The sequence below is a fragment of the Oncorhynchus nerka genome, linkage group LG7 (genome assembly GCF_034236695.1).
Source record: "Oncorhynchus nerka isolate Pitt River linkage group LG7, Oner_Uvic_2.0, whole genome shotgun sequence".
Classification (NCBI taxonomy): domain Eukaryota; kingdom Metazoa; phylum Chordata; class Actinopteri; order Salmoniformes; family Salmonidae; genus Oncorhynchus; species Oncorhynchus nerka.
In genome coordinates this window covers 80,493,691-80,518,602 of record NC_088402.1, presented here as the reverse complement: position 1 = coordinate 80,518,602, position 24,912 = coordinate 80,493,691, and the positions used below count along the sequence as shown (strand labels likewise).

The following is a 24,912-nucleotide window of genomic DNA, read 5'->3' as shown; positions in this document are numbered from 1 at the left end:
CAGAGCCGTGCTGCTACTGTACTGACAACATTACCTATCTGACAGAGCCGTGCTGCTACTGTACTGACAACATTACCTATCTGACAGAGCCGTGCTGCTACAGTACTGACAACATTACCCATCTGACAGAGCCATGCTGCTACAGTACTGACAACATTACCTATCTGACAGAGCCGCAATGCTACAGTACTGACAACATTACCTATCTGACAGAGCTGTGCTGTTACAGTACTGACAACATTACCTATCTGACAGAGCTGTGCTGTTACAGTACTGACTACATTACCTATCCGACAGAGCCGTGCTGCTACTCTACTGACAACATTACCTATCTGACAGAGCCGTGCTGCTACTGTACTGACAACATTACCTATCTGACAGAGCCGTGCTGCTACTGTACTGACTACATTACCTATCTGACAGAGCCGCGCTGCTACAGTATTGACAACAGACAAACAAGCCCTCTTTCTCTTCTTGTGTTCTCATTTTTTACTAGTCTTCTTTCGTCCTCTCGTTCTTTCTCAGCATAGCTGGTTGTTCAGCCTCTCCTCTAGCTATCTGTGGAATCAGAATTTGGGGCCAGATGTGACCCCTGAATAGGCTATAATGGACGATAAAACTACAGACACCGCTGTCAGGCCCTTAACATCAAGTAGAATTGGTTGCTTTTAATGAGAACTGAGTTGGTTGCCAGCGACAGCGACGGCCATCATTTTGTATTATAGTTTTGCTTGGTTTCAACAAATCAACACAACATCAAGGACAAGACTGGATTGACATTTTACAATACAAGCTTAGGGCCAGAATTTGGTGGAATACTGATATGGAATACTGTTGCAGCCAACTTCAATGTCAGAGATGGACTCCTCTCTCAACACCATAGTCTCTAGGAAGAAGTGTTTGTGTTTGTAATCTTGGATCATTAAAACTAGTTTTGGAACTACATCCCTGATTCTGAATCATCCCTCCTATGAGATCATAGTCTTGGGTGTTCTGGCCCAGATAAAAGGGACTGTACATACTAACAAATAAAGCAAAACATTTTATAACTCAAGTACAAACTGCTTAGGGAATCTCCATGAATTGATGCTGCCTTCTCGTCAAGGACACAAATGGTCCCTTTGTCTATCAAAGCTGAACAGAGAGATTTTTAACTGCATTCTTTTCAAGAAACGACAGCCCAGATACAGATACATTGTTTAAGATTCTAAATCTTATGTGCCCTGGTAACTGCTGTGTGTCATTGAGAACGCTTCAGTGAACCTGTCAGTCGACTTATTGAAGAGTCAATGTGGTTCTGAGTGATAAGGTTTAACAGTAGGAGAGTGTACAGGCAGAGAGTCAGGGTGTCATAGACAATGTTACTGCTATGCCTCCTATTATCAGTCTGCCATTATAATTACCATCAGGATTATAGATCATTAGTAGTCAGAAGAATCAACACCGCCTTGTGTCTCTGGAGGACAGAACAGAATAAAATACAATACAAATTTGCTTTGCAACAAAGAACTGTGGTGAAATGCTGATGATGAAGAATAGTGGTGGGGGCTTTGGGTAACAGTAGTAGTGGTGGGGGCCAGGAATATGGGACAGATGGGACTGAGGTAATGAAGGTCTTGGTGCCCATGCCGGACGGCCTCATCCTGGTGATGGGCCTGGTGGGTCACTGCCTGGTCATGTCCACCCTTGCTGGCCGGAGAAGGAGGCGATTGATTGATTGATTTCGTACAGTTAAAAACTATTTAAAACTAGAAAGAAAGAACCCAGAGGACGAGCGTTAAAAACACTTATTTCATGTTGCCAGGATATCCATGATCCATTCTAGTGTTGCACCTACAGTGCATTCGGAAAGTATTCAGACCCCTTGACTTTTTCCACATTTTGTTACCTTATTCTAAAATGGATAATAAAACAATTTTCCTCATCATTCTACACACAATACCCCATAATGACAAAGCAAATACATTTTTCTTTAAATGTTTGCACATTTATTAAGAATGAAAACAGAAATATCTTATTTACATAGGTTTTCAGACCTTTTGCTATGAGACTCTAAATTGAGCTCCGGTGCATCCTGTTTCCATTGATCATCCTTGAGATGTTTCTACAACATGTGGTAAATTCAATTGATTGGACATGTTTTGGAAAGGCACACACCTGTCTATATAAGGTCCCACAGTTGACAGTACATGTCGAGCAAAAACCAAACTAAGGAATTGTCTGTAGAGCTCCGAGACAGGATTGTGTCGAGGTACAGATCTGGGGAAGAGTACCAAAACATTTCTGTAGCATTGAAGGTCCCTAACAATCCAGTGGCCTCAATTATTCTTGAATGGAAGAAGTTTGGAACCACCAAGACTCTTCCTAGAGTTGGCCGCTCGGCCAAACTGAGCAATTTGGGGAGAAGGGCCTTGGTCAGGGAGGTGACAATGATCCCGATGGTCACTCTGATGGAGCACTCCACCAATCAGGCCTTTATGGTAGAGTGGCCAGACGGAAGCCACTTCTCAGTAAAAGCCACAACGGCCCGCTTGGAGTTTGCCAAAAGGCACCTAAAGGACTTTCAGACCATGAGAAACAAGATTCTCTGGTCTGATGAAACCAAGATTGAACTCTTTGGCCTGAATGCCAAGCTTCACGTCTGGAGGAACCCTGGCACCATCCCTACAGTGAAGCATGGTGGTGGCAGCATCATGCTGTGGGAATGTTTTTCAGAGGCAGGGACTTCGAGACTAGTCAGGATTGAGGGAAAGATGAACAGAGCAAAGTACAAGGAGATCCCTGCTCCAGAGCACTCAGGACCTCAGACTGGGGCGAAGGTTCACCTTCCAACAGGACAATGACCCTAAGCACACAGCCAAGACAACGCAGGAGTGGCTCCGGGACAAGTCTCTGAATATCCTTGAGTGGCACAGCCAGAGCCCGGACTTGAACCCAATCGAACATCTCTGGAGAGACCTGAAAATAGCTGTGCAGCGATATTCTCCATCCACCCAGACAGAGCTTGAGAGGATCTGCAAAGAAGAATTGGAGAAACTCCCCAAATACAGATGTGCCAAGCTTGTAGCGTCATACCCAAGAAGACTCTAAGCTATAATCGCTGCCAAAGGTGCTTCAACAAAGTACTGAGTAAAGGGTCTGAATACTTATGGAAATGAGATATTTCAGTACCTTTAGGGTCACGTAAGACCCACAGGTACTGATGTGACCCCACAGTACGTCCGGCTACCACTCGGTGGCCATCTTTATCTACCTAAAGGCGTCCTCTGCAACGTTGGTTAACCCCGTCCTCTACGTGTTCATGTCCACTAAGTTCAGCAGGGATCTGATGGAGCTAGGGAGGGTTGCAGGGGGGTGTACAGGTGTGGTGGGGGGCAGGGACATGGTGCAGCATTTCAACACTGTGGAGCTAGATACTTCACCACTAACCCTACCCGGATTCTAAGGGTTACTAACTATGGACCCTCTATGGACACTCTATGGATATTTAATGAAGATTAAAAGACCCTCTATGGACATTCGATAAACATTCTATGGATCCTAGAAACACATGCTTGGTTTGAAGAAGATCTGTCTTACAACCTATTCAACATCATTTCATTTCAATAAACACAATCAGCTCAGCTCAGCTCAACTCAGGCCATTAGCTTTTTCCTCTTCATCACATCACAGACTGATCAGAGCTGTATGTGTACGAGTGTGTGATCTGGCCTGCAAAGTAATGGTCTTGCTCAATTGTAGAAAGGATTAGCAAGAATGTTTTGTCACTTGTGGACGATATAAATATAAAAAAAGAGTCGCACACTGTATATATAAACTCCCAGAAACGTTGGTATTTTACCCAATAAATGACTGGGACTTTATATATAGATAGAGCGTGGACTCTCTTTATGTATATAGATAGAGCGTGGACTCTCTTTATGTATATAGATAGAGCGTGGACTCTCTTTTTATATATAGATAGAGCGTGGACTCTTTATATATAGATAGAGCGTGGACTCTCTTTTTATATATAGATAGAGCGTGGACTCTCTTTTTATATATAGATAGAGCGTGGACTCTATGTATAGATACAGCGTGGACTCTCTTTATGTATATAGATAGAGCGTGGACTCTCTTTTTATATATAGATAGAGCGTGGACTCTCTTTATGTATATAGATAGAGCATGGACTCTCTTTTTATATATAGATAGAGCGTGGACTCTCTTTATGTATAGATAGAGCGTGGACTCTCTATATGTATATAGATAGAGCGTGGACTCTCTTTTTATATATAGATAGAGCGTGGACTCTCTTTATGTATATAGATAGAGCGTGGACTCTCTTTATGTATAGATAGAGCGTGGACTCTCTTTTTATATATAGATAGAGCGTGGACTCTCTTTATGTATAGATAGAGCGTGGACTCTCTATATGTATATAGATAGAGCGTGGACTCTCTTTTTATATATAGATAGAGCGTGGACTCTCTTTATGTATAGATAGAGCGTGGACTCTCTTTTTATATATAGATAGAGCGTGGACTCTCTTTATGTATAGATAGAGCGTGGACTCTCTATATGTATATAGATAGAGCGTGGACTCTCTTTATGTATATAGATAGAGCGTGGACTCTCTTTATGTATATAGATAGAGCGTGGACTCTCTTTATGTATATAGATAGAGCGTGGACTCTCTTTTTATATATAGATAGAGCGTGGACTCTCTTTTTATATATAGATAGAGCGTGGACTCTATGTATAGATACAGCGTGGACTCTCTTTATGTATATAGATAGAGCGTGGACTCTCTTTTTATATATAGATAGAGCGTGGACTCTCTTTATGTATATAGATAGAGCATGGACTCTCTTTTTATATATAGATAGAGCGTGGACTCTCTTTATGTATAGATAGAGCGTGGACTCTCTATATGTATATAGATAGAGCGTGGACTCTCTTTTTATATATAGATAGAGCGTGGACTCTCTTTATGTATATAGATAGAGCGTGGACTCTCTTTATGTATAGATAGAGCGTGGACTCTCTTTTTATATATAGAGCGTGGACTCTCTTTATGTATAGATAGAGCGTGGACTCTCTATATGTATATAGATAGAGCGTGGACTCTCTTTTATGTATAGATAGAGCGTGGACTCTCTTTTTATATATAGATAGAGCGTGGACTCTCTTTATGTATAGATAGATATATAGATAGAGCGTGGACTCTCTTTATGTATAGATAGAGCGTGGACTCTCTTTATGTATATAGATAGAGCGTGGACTCTCTTTTTATATATAGATAGAGCGTGGACTCTCTTTATGTATAGATAGATAGAGATACGTCTCTTTATGTATATAGATAGATGGACTCTCTTTTATATATAGATAGAGCGTGACTCTCTTTTTATATATAGATAGAGCGTGGACTCTCTTTTATATAGATAGAGCGTGACTCTCTTTTTATATATAGATAGAGCGTGGACTCTCTATATGATAGATAGCGTGGACTCTCTTTATATATAGATAGAGCGTGGACTAGATATAGATAGAGCGTGGACTCTCTTTATGTATAGATAGAGCGTGGACTCTTTTTTATATATAGATAGAGCGTGGACTCTCTTTATGTATAGATAGAGCGTGGACTCTCTTTTTATATATAGATAGAGCGTGGACTCTCTTTATGTATAGATAGAGCGTGGACTCTCTATATGTATAGATAGAGCGTGGACTCTCTATATATAGATAGAGCATGGACTCTCTTTATATATAGATAGAGCGTGGACTCTCTTTGTATGATAGATATAGATAGAGCGTGGACTCTCTTTTATGTATATAGATAGAGCGTGGACTCTCTTTATGTATAGATAGAGCGTGGACTCTCTATATGTATATAGATAGAGCGTGGACTCTCTTTTATATATAGATAGAGCGTGGACTCTCTTTATGTATAGATAGAGCGTGGACTCTCTATATGCATATAGATAGAGCGTGGACTCTTTTATGTATATAGATAGAGCATGGACTCTCTTTATGTATAGATAGAGCGTGGACTCTCTATATGCATATAGATAGAGCGTGGACTCTCTTTATGTATAGATAGAGCGTGGACTCTCTATATGCATATAGATAGAGCGTGGACTCTCTTTTTATATATAGATAGAGCGTGGACTCTCTTTATATATAGATAGAGCGTGGACTCTCTATATGTACATAGATAGAGCGTGGACTCTCTTTTTATATATAGATAGAGCGTGGACTCTCTATATGTATATAGATAGAGCGTGGACTCTCTTTATGTATATAGATAGAGCGTGGACTCTCTTTATGTATATAGATAGAGCGTGGACTCTCTTTATGTATATAGATAGAGCGTGGACTCTCTTTTTATATATAGATAGAGCGTGGACTCTCTTTTTATATATAGATAGAGCGTGGACTCTTTATGTATAGATACAGCGTGGACTCTCTTTATGTATATAGATAGAGCGTGGACTCTCTTTTTATATATAGATAGAGCGTGGACTCTCTTTATGTATATAGATAGAGCATGGACTCTCTTTTTATATAGATAGAGCGTGGACTCTCTTTATGTATAGATAGAGCGTGGACTCTCTATATGTATATAGATAGAGCGTGGACTCTCTTTTTATATATAGATAGAGCGTGGACTCTCTATATGTATATAGATAGAGCGTGGACTCTCTTTTTATATATAGATAGAGCGTGGACTCTCTTTATATATAGATAGAGCGTGGACTCTCTATATGTATATAGATAGAGCGTGGACTCTCTTTATGTATATAGATAGAGCGTGGACTCTCTTTATGTATAGATAGAGCGTGGACTCTCTATATGTATATAGATAGAGCGTGGACTCTCTTTTTATATATAGATAGAGCGTGGACTCTCTTTATGTATAGATAGAGCGTGGACTCTCTATATGCATATAGATAGAGCGTGGACTCTCTTTATGTATATAGATAGAGCATGGACTCTCTTTATGTATAGATAGAGCGTGGACTCTCTATATGCATATAGATAGAGCGTGGACTCTCTTTATGTATAGATAGAGCGTGGACTCTCTATATGTATATAGATAGAGCGTGGACTCTCTTTTTATATATAGATAGAGCGTGGACTCTCTTTATGTATAGATAGAGCGTGGACTCTCTATATGCATATAGATAGAGCGTGGACTCTTTTATGTATATAGATAGAGCATGGACTCTCTTTATGTATAGATAGAGCGTGGACTCTCTATATGCATATAGATAGAGCGTGGACTCTCTTTATGTATAGATAGAGCGTGGACTCTCTATATGCATATAGATAGAGCGTGGACTCTCTTTTTATATATAGATAGAGCGTGGACTCTCTTTATATATAGATAGAGCGTGGACTCTCTATATGTACATAGATAGAGCGTGGACTCTCTTTTTATATATAGATAGAGCGTGGACTCTCTTTTTATATATAGATAGAGCGTGGACTCTCTATATGTATATAGATAGAGCGTGGACTCTCTTTTTATATATAGATAGAGCGTGGACTCTCTTTATGTATAGATAGAGCGTGGACTCTCTATATGCATATAGATAGAGCGTGGACTCTCTTTTATGTATATAGATAGAGCATGGACTCTCTTTATGTATAGATAGAGCGTGGACTCTCTATATGAATATAGATAGAGCGTGGACTCTCTTTATGTATAGATAGAGCGTGGACTCTCTATATGCATATAGATAGAGCGTGGACTCTCTTTTTATATATAGATAGAGCGTGGACTCTCTATATGTACATAGATAGAGCGTGGACTCTCTTTTTATATATAGATAGAGCGTGGACTCTCTATATGTATATAGATAGAGCGTGGACTCTCTTTATGTATATAGATAGAGCGTGGACTCTCTTTTTATATATAGATAGAGCGTGGACTCTCTTTTTATATATAGATAGAGCGTGGACTCTTTATGTATAGATACAGCGTGGACTCTCTTTATGTATATAGATAGAGCGTGGACTCTCTTTTTATATATAGATAGAGCGTGGACTCTCTATATGTATATAGATAGAGCGTGGACTCTCTTTTTATATATAGATAGAGCGTGGACTCTCTTTATGTATAGATAGAGCGTGGACTCTCTATATGCATATAGATAGAGCGTGGACTCTCTTTATGTATATAGATAGAGCATGGACTCTCTTTATGTATAGATAGAGCGTGGACTCTCTATATGCATATAGATAGAGCGTGGACTCTCTTTTTATATATAGATAGAGCGTGGACTCTCTTTATATATAGATAGAGCGTGGACTCTCTATATGTACATAGATAGAGCGTGGACTCTCTTTTATATATAGATAGAGCGTGGACTCTCTTTTTATATATAGATAGAGCGTGGACTCTCTATATGTATATAGATAGAGCGTGGACTCTCTTTTATATATAGATAGAGCGTGGACTCTCTTTATGTATAGATAGAGCGTGGACTCTCTATATGCATATAGATAGAGCGTGGACTCTCTTTATGTATATAGATAGAGCATGGACTCTCTTTATGTATAGATAGAGCGTGGACTCTCTATATGCATATAGATAGAGCGTGGACTCTCTTTATGTATAGATAGAGCGTGGACTCTTATGCATATAGATAGAGCGTGGACTCTCTTTTATATATAGATAGAGCGTGGACTCTCTATATGTACATAGATAGAGCGTGGACTCTCTTTTTATATATAGATAGAGCGTGGACTCTCTATATGTATATAGATAGAGCGTGGACTCTCTTTATGTATATAGATAGAGCGTGGACTCTCTTTTTATATATAGATAGAGCGTGGACTCTCTTTTTATATATAGATAGAGCGTGGACTCTTTATGTATAGATACAGCGTGGACTCTCTTTATGTATATAGATAGAGCGTGGACTCTCTTTTTATATATAGATAGAGCGTGGACTCTCTTTATGTATATAGATAGAGCATGGACTCTCTTTTTATATATAGATAGAGCGTGGACTCTCTTTATGTATAGATAGAGCGTGGACTCTCTATATGTATATAGATAGAGCGTGGACTCTCTTTTTATATATAGATAGAGCGTGGACTCTCTTTATGTATATAGATAGAGCGTGGACTCTCTTTATGTATAGATAGAGCGTGGACTCTCTTTTTATATATAGATAGAGCATGGACTCTCTTTATATATAGATAGAGCGTGGACTCTCTATATGTATATAGATAGAGCGTGGACTCTCTTTTTATATATAGATAGAGCATGGACTCTCTTTATATATAGATAGAGCGTGGACTCTCTATATGTATATAGATAGAGCGTGGACTCTCTTTATGTATATAGATAGAGCGTGGACTCTCTTTATGTATAGATAGAGCGTGGACTCTCTATATGTATATAGATAGAGCGTGGACTCTCTTTTATATATAGATAGAGCGTGGACTCTCTTTATGTATAGATAGAGCGTGGACTCTCTATATGCATATAGATAGAGCGTGGACTCTCTTTATGTATATAGATAGAGCATGGACTCTCTTTATGTATAGATAGAGCGTGGACTCTCTATATGCATATAGATAGAGCGTGGACTCTCTTTATGTATAGATAGAGCGTGGACTCTCTATATGCATATAGATAGAGCGTGGACTCTCTTTTTATATATAGATAGAGCGTGGACTCTCTTTATATATAGATAGAGCGTGGACTCTCTATATGTATATAGATAGAGCGTGGACTCTCTTTTATATATAGATAGAGCGTGGACTCTTTATGTATAGATACAGCGTGGACTCTCTTTATGTATATAGATAGAGCGTGGACTCTCTTTTATATATAGATAGAGCGTGGACTCTCTTTATGTATATAGATAGAGCATGGACTCTCTTTTTATATATAGATAGAGTGGACTCTCTTTATGTATAGATAGAGCGTGGACTCTCTATATGTATATAGATAGAGCGTGGACTCTCTTTTTATATATAGATAGAGCGTGGACTCTCTATATGTATATAGATAGAGCGTGGACTCTCTTTTATATATAGATAGAGCGTGGACTCTCTTTATATATAGATAGAGCGTGGACTCTCTATATGTATATAGATAGAGCGTGGACTCTCTTTATGTATAGATAGAGCGTGGACTCTCTATATGTATATAGATAGAGCGTGGACTCTCTTTTATATATAGATAGAGCGTGGACTCTCTTTATGTATAGATAGAGCGTGGACTCTCTATATGCATATAGATATGTATATAGATAGAGCATGGACTCTCTTTATGTATAGATAGAGCGTGGACTCTCTATATGCATATAGATAGAGCGTGGACTCTCTTTATATATAGATAGAGCGTGGACTCTCTATATGCATATAGATAGAGCGTGGACTCTCTTTTTATATATAGATAGAGCGTGGACTCTCTTTATATATAGATAGAGCGTGGACTCTCTATATGTATATAGATAGAGCGTGGACTCTCTTTTTATATATAGATAGAGCGTGGACTCTCTTTATGTATATAGATAGAGCGTGGACTCTCTTTATGTATAGATAGAGCGTGGACTCTCTTTTTATATATAGATAGAGCGTGGACTCTCTTTATGTATAGATAGAGCGTGGACTCTCTATATGTATATAGATAGAGCGTGGACTCTCTTTTTATATATAGATAGAGCGTGGACTCTCTTTATGTATAGATAGAGCGTGGACTCTCTTTTTATATATAGATAGAGCGTGGACTCTCTTTATGTATAGATAGAGCGTGGACTCTCTATATGTATATAGATAGAGCGTGGACTCTCTTTACGTATATAGATAGAGCGTGGACTCTCTTTATGTATATAGATAGAGCGTGGACTCTCTTTTTATATATAGATAGAGCGTGGACTCTTTATATATAGATAGAGCGTGGACTCTCTTTTTATATATAGATAGAGCGTGGACTCTTTATGTATAGATACAGCGTGGACTCTCTTTATGTATATAGATAGAGCGTGGACTCTCTTTTTATATATAGATAGAGCGTGGACTCTCTTTATGTATATAGATAGAGCATGGACTCTCTTTTTATATATAGATAGAGCGTGGACTCTCTTTATGTATAGATAGAGCGTGGACTCTCTATATGTATATAGATAGAGCGTGGACTCTCTTTTTATATATAGATAGAGCGTGGACTCTCTTTATGTATATAGATAGAGCGTGGACTCTCTTTATGTATAGATAGAGCGTGGACTCTCTTTTTATATATAGATAGAGCGTGGACTCTCTTTATGTATAGATAGAGCGTGGACTCTCTTTTTATATATAGATAGAGCGTGGACTCTCTTTATGTATAGATAGAGCGTGGACTCTCTATATGCATATAGATAGAGCGTGGACTCTCTTTTTATATATAGATAGAGCATGGACTCTCTTTATATATAGATAGAGCGTGGACTCTCTATATGTATATAGATAGAGCGTGGACTCTCTTTATGTATATAGATAGAGCGTGGACTCTCTTTATGTATAGATAGAGCGTGGACTCTCTATATGTATATAGATAGAGCGTGGACTCTCTTTTTATATATAGATAGAGCGTGGACTCTCTTTATGTATAGATAGAGCGTGGACTCTCTATATGCATATAGATAGAGCGTGGACTCTCTTTATGTATATAGATAGAGCATGGACTCTCTTTATGTATAGATAGAGCGTGGACTCTCTATATGCATATAGATAGAGCGTGGACTCTCTTTATGTATAGATAGATGGACTCTCTATATGCATATAGATAGAGCGTGGACTCTCTTTTTTATATATAGATAGAGCGTGGACTCTCTTTATATATAGATAGAGCGTGGACTCTCTATATGTACATAGATAGAGCGTGGACTCTCTTTTTATATATAGATAGAGCGTGGACTCTCTATATGTATATAGATAGAGCGTGGACTCTCTTTATGTATATAGATAGAGCGTGGACTCTCTTTATGTATATAGATAGAGCGTGGACTCTCTTTATGTATATAGATAGAGCGTGGACTCTCTTTTTATATATAGATAGAGCGTGGACTCTCTTTTTATATATAGATAGAGCGTGGACTCTTTATGTATAGATACAGCGTGGACTCTCTTTATGTATATAGATAGAGCGTGGACTCTCTTTTTATATATAGATAGAGCGTGGACTCTCTTTATGTATATAGATAGAGCATGGACTCTCTTTTTATATATAGATAGAGCGTGGACTCTCTTTATGTATAGATAGAGCGTGGACTCTCTATATGTATATAGATAGAGCGTGGACTCTCTTTTTATATATAGATAGAGCGTGGACTCTCTATATGTATATAGATAGAGCGTGGACTCTCTTTTTATATATAGATAGAGCGTGGACTCTCTTTATATATAGATAGAGCGTGGACTCTCTTTATGTATATAGATAGAGCGTGGACTCTCTTTATGTATATAGATAGAGCGTGGACTCTCTTTATGTATAGATAGAGCGTGGACTCTCTATATGTATATAGATAGAGCGTGGACTCTCTTTTTATATATAGATAGAGCGTGGACTCTCTTTATGTATAGATAGAGCGTGGACTCTCTATATGCATATAGATAGAGCGTGGACTCTCTTTATGTATATAGATAGAGCATGGACTCTCTTTATGTATAGATAGAGCGTGGACTCTCTATATGCATATAGATAGAGCGTGGACTCTCTTTATGTATAGATAGAGCGTGGACTCTCTATATGTATATAGATAGAGCGTGGACTCTCTTTTATATATAGATAGAGCGTGGACTCTCTTTATGTATAGATAGAGCGTGGACTCTCTATATGCATATAGATAGAGCGTGGACTCTCTTTATGTATATAGATAGAGCATGGACTCTCTTTATGTATAGATAGAGCGTGGACTCTCTATATGCATATAGATAGAGCGTGGACTCTCTTTATGTATAGATAGAGCGTGGACTCTCTATATGCATATAGATAGAGCGTGGACTATATATAGATAGAGCGTGGACTCTCTTTATATATAGATAGAGCGTGGACTCTCTATATGTACATAGATAGAGCGTGGACTCTCTTTTTATATATAGATAGAGCGTGGACTCTCTTTTATATATAGATAGAGCGTGGACTCTCTTTTTATATGTATATAGATAGAGCGTGGACTCTCTTTTTTTATATATAGATAGAGCGTGGACTCTCTTTATATAGATATATAGATATAGATAGAGCGTGGACTCTCTTTATGTATATAGATAGAGCATGGACTCTCTTTATGTATAGATAGAGCGTGGACTCTCTATATGCATATAGATAGAGCGTGGACTCTCTTTATGTATAGATAGAGCGTGGACTCTCTATATGCATATAGATAGAGCGTGGACTCTCTTTTTATATATAGATAGATGGACTCTCTATATGTACATAGATAGAGCGTGGACTCTCTTTTTATATATAGATAGAGCGTGGACTCTCTATATGTATATAGATAGAGCGTGGACTCTCTTTTATGTATATAGATAGAGCGTGGACTCTCTTTTGTATATAGATAGAGCGTGGACTCTCTTTTTATGTATATATAGATAGAGCGTGGACTCTCTTTTTTATATATAGATAGAGCGTGGACTCTCTATATGTATATAGATAGAGCGTGGACTGGATAGAGCGTGGACTCTCTTTATGTATAGATAGAGCGTGGACTCTCTATATGCATATAGATAGAGCGTGGACTCTCTTTATGTATATAGATAGAGCATGGACTCTCTTTATGTATAGATAGAGCGTGGACTCTCTATATGCATATAGATAGAGCGTGGACTCTCTTTTTATATATAGATAGAGCGTGGACTCTCTTTATATATAGATAGAGCGTGGACTCTCTATATGTACATAGATAGAGCGTGGACTCTCTTTTTATATATAGATAGAGCGTGGACTCTCTTTTTATATATAGATAGAGCGTGGACTCTCTATATGTATATAGATAGAGCGTGGACTCTCTTTTTATATATAGATAGAGCGTGGACTCTCTTTATGTATAGATAGAGCGTGGACTCTCTATATGCATATAGATAGAGCGTGGACTCTCTTTATGTATATAGATAGAGCATGGACTCTCTTTATGTATAGATAGAGCGTGGACTCTCTATATGCATATAGATAGAGCGTGGACTCTCTTTATGTATAGATAGAGCGTGGACTCTCTATATGCATATAGATAGAGCGTGGACTCTCTTTTTATATATAGATAGAGCGTGGACTCTCTATATGTACATAGATAGAGCGTGGACTCTCTTTTTATATATAGATAGAGCGTGGACTCTCTATATGTATATAGATAGAGCGTGGACTCTCTTTATGTATATAGATAGAGCGTGGACTCTCTTTTTATATATAGATAGAGCGTGGACTCTCTTTTTATATATAGATAGAGCGTGGACTCTTTATGTATAGATACAGCGTGGACTCTCTTTATGTATATAGATAGAGCGTGGACTCTCTTTTTATATATAGATAGAGCGTGGACTCTCTTTATGTATATAGATAGAGCATGGACTCTCTTTTTATATATAGATAGAGCGTGGACTCTCTTTATGTATAGATAGAGCGTGGACTCTCTATATGTATATAGATAGAGCGTGGACTCTCTTTTTATATATAGATAGAGCGTGGACTCTCTTTATGTATATAGATAGAGCGTGGACTCTCTTTATGTATAGATAGAGCGTGGACTCTCTTTTTATATATAGATAGAGCATGGACTCTCTTTATATATAGATAGAGCGTGGACTCTCTATATGTATATAGATAGAGCGTGGACTCTCTTTTTATATATAGATAGAGCATGGACTCTCTTTATATATAGATAGAGCGTGGACTCTCTATATGTATATAGATAGAGCGTGGACTCTCTTTATGTATATAGATAGAGCGTGGACTCTCTTTATGTATAGATAGAGCGTGGACTCTCTATATGTATATAGATAGAGCGTGGACTCTCTTTTTATATATAGATAGAGCGTGGACTCTCTTTATGTATAGATAGAGCGTGGACTCTCTATATGCATATAGATAGAGCGTGGACTCTCTTTATGTATATAGATAGAGCATGGACTCTCTTTATGTATAGATAGAGCGTGGACTCTCTATATGCATATAGATAGAGCGTGGACTCTCTTTATGTATAGATAGAGCGTGGACTCTCTATATGCATATAGATAGAGCGTGGACTCTCTTTTTATATATAGATAGAGCGTGGACTCTCTTTATATATAGATAGAGCGTGGACTCTCTATATGTATATAGATAGAGCGTGGACTCTCTTTTTATATATAGATAGAGCGTGGACTCTTTATGTATAGATACAGCGTGGACTCTCTTTATGTATATAGATAGAGCGTGGACTCTCTTTTTATATATAGATAGAGCGTGGACTCTCTTTATGTATATAGATAGAGCATGGACTCTCTTTTTATATATAGATAGAGCGTGGACTCTCTTTATGTATAGATAGAGCGTGGACTCTCTATATGTATATAGATAGAGCGTGGACTCTCTTTTTATATATAGATAGAGCGTGGACTCTCTATATGTATATAGATAGAGCGTGGACTCTCTTTTTATATATAGATAGAGCGTGGACTCTCTTTATATATAGATAGAGCGTGGACTCTCTATATGTATATAGATAGAGCGTGGACTCTCTTTATGTATAGATAGAGCGTGGACTCTCTATATGTATATAGATAGAGCGTGGACTCTCTTTTTATATATAGATAGAGCGTGGACTCTCTTTATGTATAGATAGAGCGTGGACTCTCTATATGCATATAGATAGAGCGTGGACTCTCTTTATGTATATAGATAGAGCATGGACTCTCTTTATGTATAGATAGAGCGTGGACTCTCTATATGCATATAGATAGAGCGTGGACTCTCTTTATGTATAGATAGAGCGTGGACTCTCTATATGCATATAGATAGAGCGTGGACTCTCTTTTTATATATAGATAGAGCGTGGACTCTCTTTATATATAGATAGAGCGTGGACTCTCTATATGTACATAGATAGAGCGTGGACTCTCTTTTTATATATAGATAGAGCGTGGACTCTCTATATGTATATAGATAGAGCGTGGACTCTCTTTATGTATATAGATAGAGCGTGGACTCTCTTTATGTATATAGATAGAGCGTGGACTCTCTTTTTATATATAGATAGAGCTTGGACTCTCTTTATGTATTTGTATAGCTAACAGTTTATTCGCCGTTAGTCAACACCTCTACACAAAATAATTTCTCTGGGTGTGCGCCAGCTCATTCTTTTAACATAACAGACTAAACATTAGTACTCACTCTCTACAACCTTCTGCAGTTCTGATCCGTCATCGTTGATCTGCTGGATGTTTCCAAAGTGTATGTCACTGAAGAAGATCCGGTTGGCTCCCCTCCCCCCTCCTCCGCGGTAGTCAAAGGTCAGGGCAATGACGTTTTTCATGTGTTCCGGGTCCTCAAAGGGCTTGATGGGGGCGTTCAGGTTGGTCTCGTCTGATAGGTGGATACTCTTCAGAATGGTCCGCTCCGAGTACAGCAGGTAGCCGTCATAGTCGCGGCAACTGTGGCTGTCCTCGGCCAGCATGCCGTGTGCGCAGGCGCAGGTTCGCTCCCCGTTGCCGCGGTAAAGGCAGAGCTGTTCGCAGCCGCCATTGTTGTTTTTACAGACGTTGGTGCCTGAGGGAGAACACACACACTGGTCACACACATCATTCTCATAGACACACACTGATTAGACACATCAGTCTCATAGACACACACTGGTCACACACATCATTCTCATAGACACACACTGATTAGACACATCAGTCTCATAGACACACTCTGATTTGACACATCAGTCTCATAGACACATCAATCTCATATACACATCAGTCTCATAGACACATCAGTCTCATAGACACATCAGTCTCATACAACTAAACACAGCACACCAGGGTTAGAGAGAATTTCATTTCAATTCAATCCATTTCAATTCAGGGGTTAAGTGTTCTTACCTTGTTGCCTGTCTCTGTTGAAGACCTTGATGTCTTTCAGCTGTACACCGATGCCGGTCCTCAGATACACATATTCTGTAGCGTTGTCTTTGTTTCCTCTCTTGATGGAACCGTTGGCGTGAGTCCTGGTCCAATACAACATACAAAACACTATCAGCCACTTTAAACAGGCTTGGAGGAAAAACAACAACATTTGTAGTAAATTAAACTTATGCAAAGGGGATACTGGATGAAGGCAACAATCTCACATACAAGACTGTCAGTCAATTTAAATAGGCTTTGAGGGAAATGTAATCCCATTGCATACTGTAGTCCTTACTGTTCGTCAATGGTCAATGCTCCACATAGGAGCCAAGGTCTTCAGTCAAGTTAGTCAAACATACTACCGCAGTGCAGCATGGGATATTAAGGGTTAAACACAGAGGAGATGACAGGGATAGGACAGCAGGCAACTCACCTGTCACTCCAGTAGATGAAGCCCTCGAAGACGGACACAGCGAACATGTCCATGTTGTTATTGGCCAGCACCAGCTCTCTGTTTTCTCCATTCTCCAGATTGATACGCTCTATCCTATCAGTCCGTGCATCACACCAGTACAACTGCTGCTCCTACACACAAACAATAAGAACAACAATATCAAGCAGAAAAATATTCTGTTTTTTCGAAACAACAAGGTTGTAAAGAGGAGAAACATTCTGGATACGTGTGAATCCGAAAGAAGGATTTGTAAATAATCTGAAATGTGGATTTTGCTAATAAAATGAAACCTCAATAAATAAATTGTGTGTGTGTGTGTGTACTGTACCTTGTAGTCGATGGAGATTCCGTTGGGCCACATGATGCTGTCATTGACCAGGACCACTCTCTGAGAGCCGTCGAGACGGGCCCGCTCTATACGGGGGACCTGACCCCACTCTGTCCAGAATAGATACCTACACACACACACACACACACACACACACACACACACACACACACACACACACACACACACACACACACACATACGAGGTTGATAGATTAAATATCACAATAAACACTTACTTACAATGTACCATCATATAACTAGCTACTGCTTGTAATTATTAATCAAAGTGCAAATATAGCTGGTTGCTGGACGAATAATACCCCATACTGTAGGTAACCATGTTATGACACATACAGCACTACACTATACACAGACAGACAAGGGCCAGCCCCAGCAGCCAAGACCCAGCCCCAGTAGCCAAGCCCCAGTCAAAGTAACCAAGTCCCAGTCCCAGCCCCAATAGCCAAACCCCAGCCCCAGTAGCCAAGCCCCAGCCCCAATAGCCAAGCCCCAGTCCGAGTAGTCAAGCCCCAATAGCCAAGCCTCAGTCCAAGCCCCAGTAGCCAAGCCCCAGTCCCAATAGCCAAGCCCCAGTCCCAATAGCCAAGCCCCAGTCCCAGCCCTAGTAGCCAAGCCCTAGTAGACAAGCCCCAGTCCCAATAGCCAAGTCTCAGTCCCAGTAGCCAAGCCCTAGCCCCAGGAGCCAAACCCCAGTCCCAGTAGCCAAGCCCCAGTCCCAGCCCTAGTAGCAAAGCTCCAGTGCCAGCCCTAGTCCCTGTAGACAAGCTCCAGTCCAAGCCCCCAGCCCCAAAAGCCAAGCCTCAGTCCCAGTAGCCAAGCCCCAGTCCCAGCCCTAGTAGCCAAGCTCCAGTGCCAGCCCTAGTCCCAGTAGACAAGCCTCAGTCCAAGCCCCCAGCCCCAAAAGCCAAGCCTCAGTCCCAGTAGCCAAGCCCCAGTCCGAACCCAAATTACCAAGAACAGCCCCTGTAGCCAAGCCGCAGTAGACAATCCCCAGTCCCAGCCCCCAGCCCCAACAGCCAAGCCTCAGTCCCAGTTGGCAAGCCCCAGTTCCAGTAGCCAAGCCCCAGTCCCAGCTCCAATAACAAAGCCCCAGCCCCAATAGCCAAGCCCCAGTTGCCAAGCCCCAGCCCCAATAGCCAAGCCCCAGTTGCCAAGCCTCAGTCCAAGCCCTAGCCCCAGCAGCCAAGCCCCTCTCCCATTAGCCAAGCCCCAGTCCTAGACCTTGTAGCCAAACCCTGGTAGCCAAGCTCCAGTCTCAGCCCTAGTCCCATTAGACAAGCCCCAGTACCAGTCCCCAACCCCAGTCCCAGTCCCAGTCCCAGTAGCCAAGCCTCAGTCCCTAGCCACTCACCCTCTTTCTGGGTGGACGGTGATGGCACGGGGCTTGTCCAGACCATGGGAGATGACCACATAGCGGAATGAACCATTGAGTCTGGCCACCTCGATCACGTCAAAGCCCTGGTCTGTCCAGTAGATGTTACCTGACAGGAGAGGGACAGGAGGGGTCGGGTTCAGTGTGTGTGTGCATGTGTGCGTGCATGATTTTGTATGGTCTATGCATGTGTGTATCCATGTGTGTGTGTGTGCGTGCGTGCTTCTGTACTGTCCATGTATGTGTGTATCTATGTGTGTGTGTGTGCGCCTGTAGTTGTTCCCTGACCTGCTATCCAGTCCACAGTGATGCCCTCCACCCTGCCGATGCCATTGGTCACCACGTCTTCTCTCCAGGTCTGGTCTCTCTTAGCTCTGCTGATGGTGCTCAGGCCCATGTCCACCCAGTAGATAGTCTCATTGTCTACATGGCAGCACAGTGATGACGGTAAGTAACTGGAGACAACAATCACTCAGGCAGGCACAGTGTAATAACAGTTCAGGTACACTTCACAGCACGGTTGGTGTGACTCCTCAAACCAAACTCTTGTATTGTTGTTGGTGGGTCCGTAGCAGTACACTCACCAGCGTGGAAGTCGATGCCCACAGCCAGCGAGGTGCCAGACACGGGCACCAGGGCATCGGATTGATCAGATGGGTCAAGGGGGATTCCTCTAATGCCCTCATGCACTGAGTAGAGCAGGAAGGAGCCCATGCCTGGAGAGAGAACACATAACAGTTCATAACACTACTGTTACAGTATACAGTATATCCTGGGGTGTGTGTAGAACAGTGTAGCTAAATATAGGAAATACAGTATGAATGGCCATGCACCTGTCACCTTTGAAATATTTTGAATGGTTTTTGCAATGTAATGTGATTTGTGGATTTGAATAAAGTATTTAACATGTGTTGGTCTGTTACCCTCGCAGGACTGCTGCCCACTCTGGAGGCTGTAGCCTGCGGTACACATACAGGCTCTGGTGCTCGGGGAGGTGGGCAGGCACAGCTGGGAACAGTCTCCATTCTTATTGCTACACAGGTTGATGCCTGGGACAACAGGGAAAAAAGACAGTTCAGAACAGCAAAACAATAATAACAAAACAGGACTTTTCAAAACCTCTCAGTCAAAAAGAAAAACATGTCTTATTCATTCAGTTGCATAGTGTCATTCATTCATTAACTCATCTGAGTTGTACCTGTTAAGTTGGTAAGTGTGACATGGTCAGTGATATCCTACCTGTATCAGTCTGCATGCTCAGTGTGACACGGTCAGTGATATCCTACCTGTATCAGTCTGCATGCTCAGTGTGACACGGTCAGTGATATCCTACCTGTATCAGTCTGCAAGCTCAGTGTGACACGGTCAGTGATATCCTACCTGTATCAGTTTGCATGCTCAGTGTGACACGGTCAGTGATATCCTACCTGTACCAGTCTGCATGTTCAGTGTGACAGTGATATCCTACTGAGTCTGCATGCTCAGTGTGACACGTGATATCCTACCTGTAGCAGTCTGCATGCTCAGTGTGACACGGTCAGTGATATCCTACCTATACTCAGTCTGCATGCTCAGTGTGACACGGTCAGTGATATCCTACCTGTATCTGCATGCTCAGTGTGACCATGGTCAGTGATATCCTACCTGTACAGTCTGCATGCTCAGTGTGACATGGTCAGTGATATCCTACCTGTACCAGTCTGCATGCTCAGTGTGACACGGTCAGTGATATCCTACCTGTACCAGTCTGCATGCTCAGTGTGACATGGTCAGTGATATCCTACCTGTACCAGTCTGCATGCTCAGTGTGACACGGTCAGTGATATCCTACCTGTACCAGTCTGCATGCTCAGTGTGACACGGTCAGTGATATCCTACCTGTACCAGTCTGCATGCTCAGTGTGACACGGTCAGTGATATCCTACCTGTACCAGTCTGCATGCTCAGTGTGACACGGTCAGTGATATCCTACCTGTACTAGTCTGCATGCTCAGTGTGACACGTGATGATATCCTACCTGTACCAGTCTGCATGCTCAGTGTGACACGGTCAGTGATATCCTACCTGTACCAGTCTGCATGCTCAGTGTGACACGGTCAGTGATATCCTACCTGTACCAGTCTGCATGCTCAGTGTGACACGGTCAGTGATATCCTACCTGTATCAGTCTGCATGCTCAGTGTGACACGGTCAGTGATATCCTACCTGTACAGTCTGCATGCTCAGTGTGACACGGTCAGTGATATCCTACCTGTATCAGTCTGCATGCTCAGTGTGACACGGTCAGTGATATCCTACCTGTATCAGTCTGCATGCTCAGTGTGACATGGTCAGTGATATCCTACCTGTATCAGTCTGCATGCTCAGTGTGACACGGTCAGTGATATCCTACCTGTATCCAGTCTGCATGCTCAGTGTGACACGGTCAGTGATATCCTACCTGTACCAGTCTGCATGCTCAGTGTGACACGGTCAGTGATATCCTACCTGTATCAGTCTGCATGCTCAGTGTGACACGGTCAGTGATATCCTACCTGTATCAGTCTGCATGCTCAGTGTGACACGGTCAGTGATATCCTACCTGTATCAGTCTGCATGCTCAGTGTGACACGGTCAGTGATATCCTACCTGTACCAGTCTGCATGCTCAGTGTGACACGGTCAGTGATATCCTACCTGTACCAGTCTGCATGCTCAGTGTGACACGGTCAGTGATATCCTACCTGTACCAGTCTGCATGCTCAGTGTGACACGGTCAGTGATATCCTACCTGTACCAGTCTGCATGCTCAGTGTGACACGGTCAGTGATATCCTACCTGTACCAGTCTGCATGCTCAGTGTGACACGGTCAGTGATATCCTACCTGTACCAGTCTGCATGCTCAGTGTGACACGGTCAGTGATATCCTACCTGTACCAGTCTGCATGCTCAGTGTGACACGGTCAGTGATATCCTACCTGTACCAGTCTGCATGCTCAGTGTGACACGGTCAGTGATATCCTACCTGTACCAGTCTGCATGCTCAGTGTGACACGGTCAGTGATATCCTACCTGTACCAGTCTGCATGCTCAGTGTGACACGGTCAGTGATATCCTACCTGTACCAGTCTGCATGCTCAGTGTGACACGGTCAGTGATATCCTACCTGTAGCAGTCTGCATGCTCAGTGTGACACGGTCAGTGATATCCTACCTGTAGTGATATCAGTCTGCATGCTCAGTGTGACACGGTCAGTGATATCCTACCTGTACAGTCTGCATGCTCAGTGTGACACGGTCAGTGATATCCTACCTGTACAGTCTGCATGCTCAGTGTGACACGGTCAGTGATATCCTACCTGTACAGTCTGCATGCTCAGTGTGACATGGTCAGTGATATCCTACCTGTATCAGTCTGCATGCTCAGTGTGACACGGTCAGTGATATCCTACCTGTACCAGTCTGCATGCTCAGTGTGACACGGTCAGTGATATCCTACCTGTATCAGTCTGCATGCTCAGTGTGACACGGTCAGTGATATCCTACCTGTATCAGTCTGCATGCTCAGTGTGACACGGTCAGTGATATCCTACCTGTACCAGTCTGCATGCTCAGTGTGACACGGTCAGTGATATCCTACCTGTACCAGTCTGCATGCTCAGTGTGACACGGTCAGTGATATCCTACCTGTAGCAGTCTGCATGCTCAGTGTGACACGGTCAGTGATATCCTACCTGTACTAGTCTGCATGCTCAGTGTGACACGGTCAGTGATATCCTACCTGTACTAGTCTGCATGTACTAGTCTGCATGCTCAGTGTGACATGGTCAGTGATATCCTACCTGTACCAGTCTGCATGCTCAGTGTGACATGGTCAGTGATATCCTACCTGTACCAGTCTGCATGCTCAGTGTGACACGGTCAGTGATATCCTACCTGTACTAGTCTGCATGCTCAGTGTGCCATGGTCAGTGATATCCTACCTGTACCAGTCTGCATGCTCAGTGTGACACGGTCAGTGATATCCTACCTGTACCAGTCTGCAAGCTCAGTGTGACACGGTCAGTGATATCCTACCTGTAGCAGTCTGCATGCTCAGTGTGACACGGTCAGTGATATCCTACCTGTACCAGTCTGCATGCTCAGTGTGACACGGTCAGTGATATCCTACCTGTATCAGTCTGCATGCTCAGTGTGACACGGTCAGTGATATCCTACCTGTATCAGTCTGCATGTCAGTGTGACACGGTCAGTGATATCCTACCTGTACCAGTCTGCATGCTCAGTGTGACACGGTCAGTGATATCCTACCTGTACCAGTCTGCATGTTCAGTGTGACATGGTCAGTGATATCCTACCTGTACCAGTCTGCATGCTCAGTGTGACACGGTCAGTGATATCCTACCTGTATCAGTCTGCATGCTCAGTGTGACATGGTCCGTGATATCCTACCTGTATCAGTCTGCATGCTCAGTGTGACACGGTCAGTGATATCCTACCTGTACCAGTCTGCATGCTCAGTGTGCTCAGTGATATCCTACCTGTACAGTCTGCATGCTCAGTGTGACACGGTCAGTGATATCCTACCCGTATCAGTCTGCATGCTCAGTGTGACATGGTCAGTGATATCCTACCTGTATCAGTCTGCATGCTCAGTGTGACACGGTCAGTGATATCCTACCTGTACTAGTCTGCATGCTCAGTGTGCAGTCAGAGATCCTACCTGTACCAGTCTGCATGCTCAGTGTGACACGGTCAGTGATATCCTACCTGTACCAGTCTGCAAGCTCAGTGTGACACGGTCAGTGATATCCTACCTGTAGCAGACTGCATGCTCAGTGTGACACGGTCAGTGATATCCTACCTGTAGCAGTCTGCATGCTCAGTGTGACACGGTCAGTGATATCCTACCTGTATCAGTCTGCATGCTCAGTGTGACACGGTCAGTGATATCCTACCTGTATCAGTCTGCATGCTCAGTGTGACACGGTCAGTGATATCCTACCTGTACTAGTCTGCATGCTCAGTGTGACACGGTCAGTGATATCCTACCTGTACTAGTCTGCATGCTCAGTGTGACACGGTCAGTGATATCCTACCTGTACCAGTCTGCATGCTCAGTGTGACACGGTCAGTGATATCCTACCTGTATCAGTCTGCATGCTCAGTGTGACATGGTCCGTGATATCCTACCTGTATCAGTCTGCATGCTCAGTGGGACACGGTCAGTGATATCCTACCTGTACCAGTCTGCATGCTCAGTGTGACACGGTCAGTGATATCCTACCTGTATCAGTCTGCATGCTCAGTGTGACACGGTCAGTGATATCCTACCTGTATCAGTCTGCATGCTCAGTGTGACACGGTCAGTGATATCCTACCTGTACCAGTCTGCATGCTCAGTGTGACACGGTCAGTGATATCCTACCTGTACCAGTCTGCATGCTCAGTGTGACACGGTCAGTGATATCCTACCTGTAGCAGTCTGCATGCTCAGTGTGACACGGTCAGTGATATCCTACCTGTAACAGTCTGCATGCTCAGTGTGACACGGTCAGTGATATCCTACCTGTACAGTCTGCATGCTCAGTGTGACATGGTCAGTGATATCCTACCTGTATCCAGTCTGCATGCTCAGTGTGACATGGTCAGTGATATCCTACCTGTACCAGTCTGCATGCTCAGT

At 42.1% G+C, this 24,912-nt stretch overlaps 1 protein-coding gene across 1 annotated transcript in view; it reads right to left on the bottom strand.

Annotated features, from left to right (window-relative positions):
• Positions 1-24,912, bottom strand: part of LOC115122977 (low-density lipoprotein receptor-related protein 1-like) — a 298,647-nt gene that overhangs the window by 86,723 nt on the left and 187,012 nt on the right. Inside the window, exons 35-42 of the mRNA XM_065021093.1 lie at positions 20,172-20,297; positions 19,833-19,964; positions 19,537-19,671; positions 19,228-19,357; positions 17,853-17,979; positions 17,504-17,655; positions 17,047-17,171; positions 16,352-16,726 (exon numbers count right to left, since the gene is read on the bottom strand). Of these exons, the coding sequence (XP_064877165.1) occupies positions 16,352-16,726; positions 17,047-17,171; positions 17,504-17,655; positions 17,853-17,979; positions 19,228-19,357; positions 19,537-19,671; positions 19,833-19,964; positions 20,172-20,297 (1,302 nt within the window). The remainder of the gene's footprint in view (positions 1-16,351; positions 16,727-17,046; positions 17,172-17,503; positions 17,656-17,852; positions 17,980-19,227; positions 19,358-19,536; positions 19,672-19,832; positions 19,965-20,171; positions 20,298-24,912) is intronic.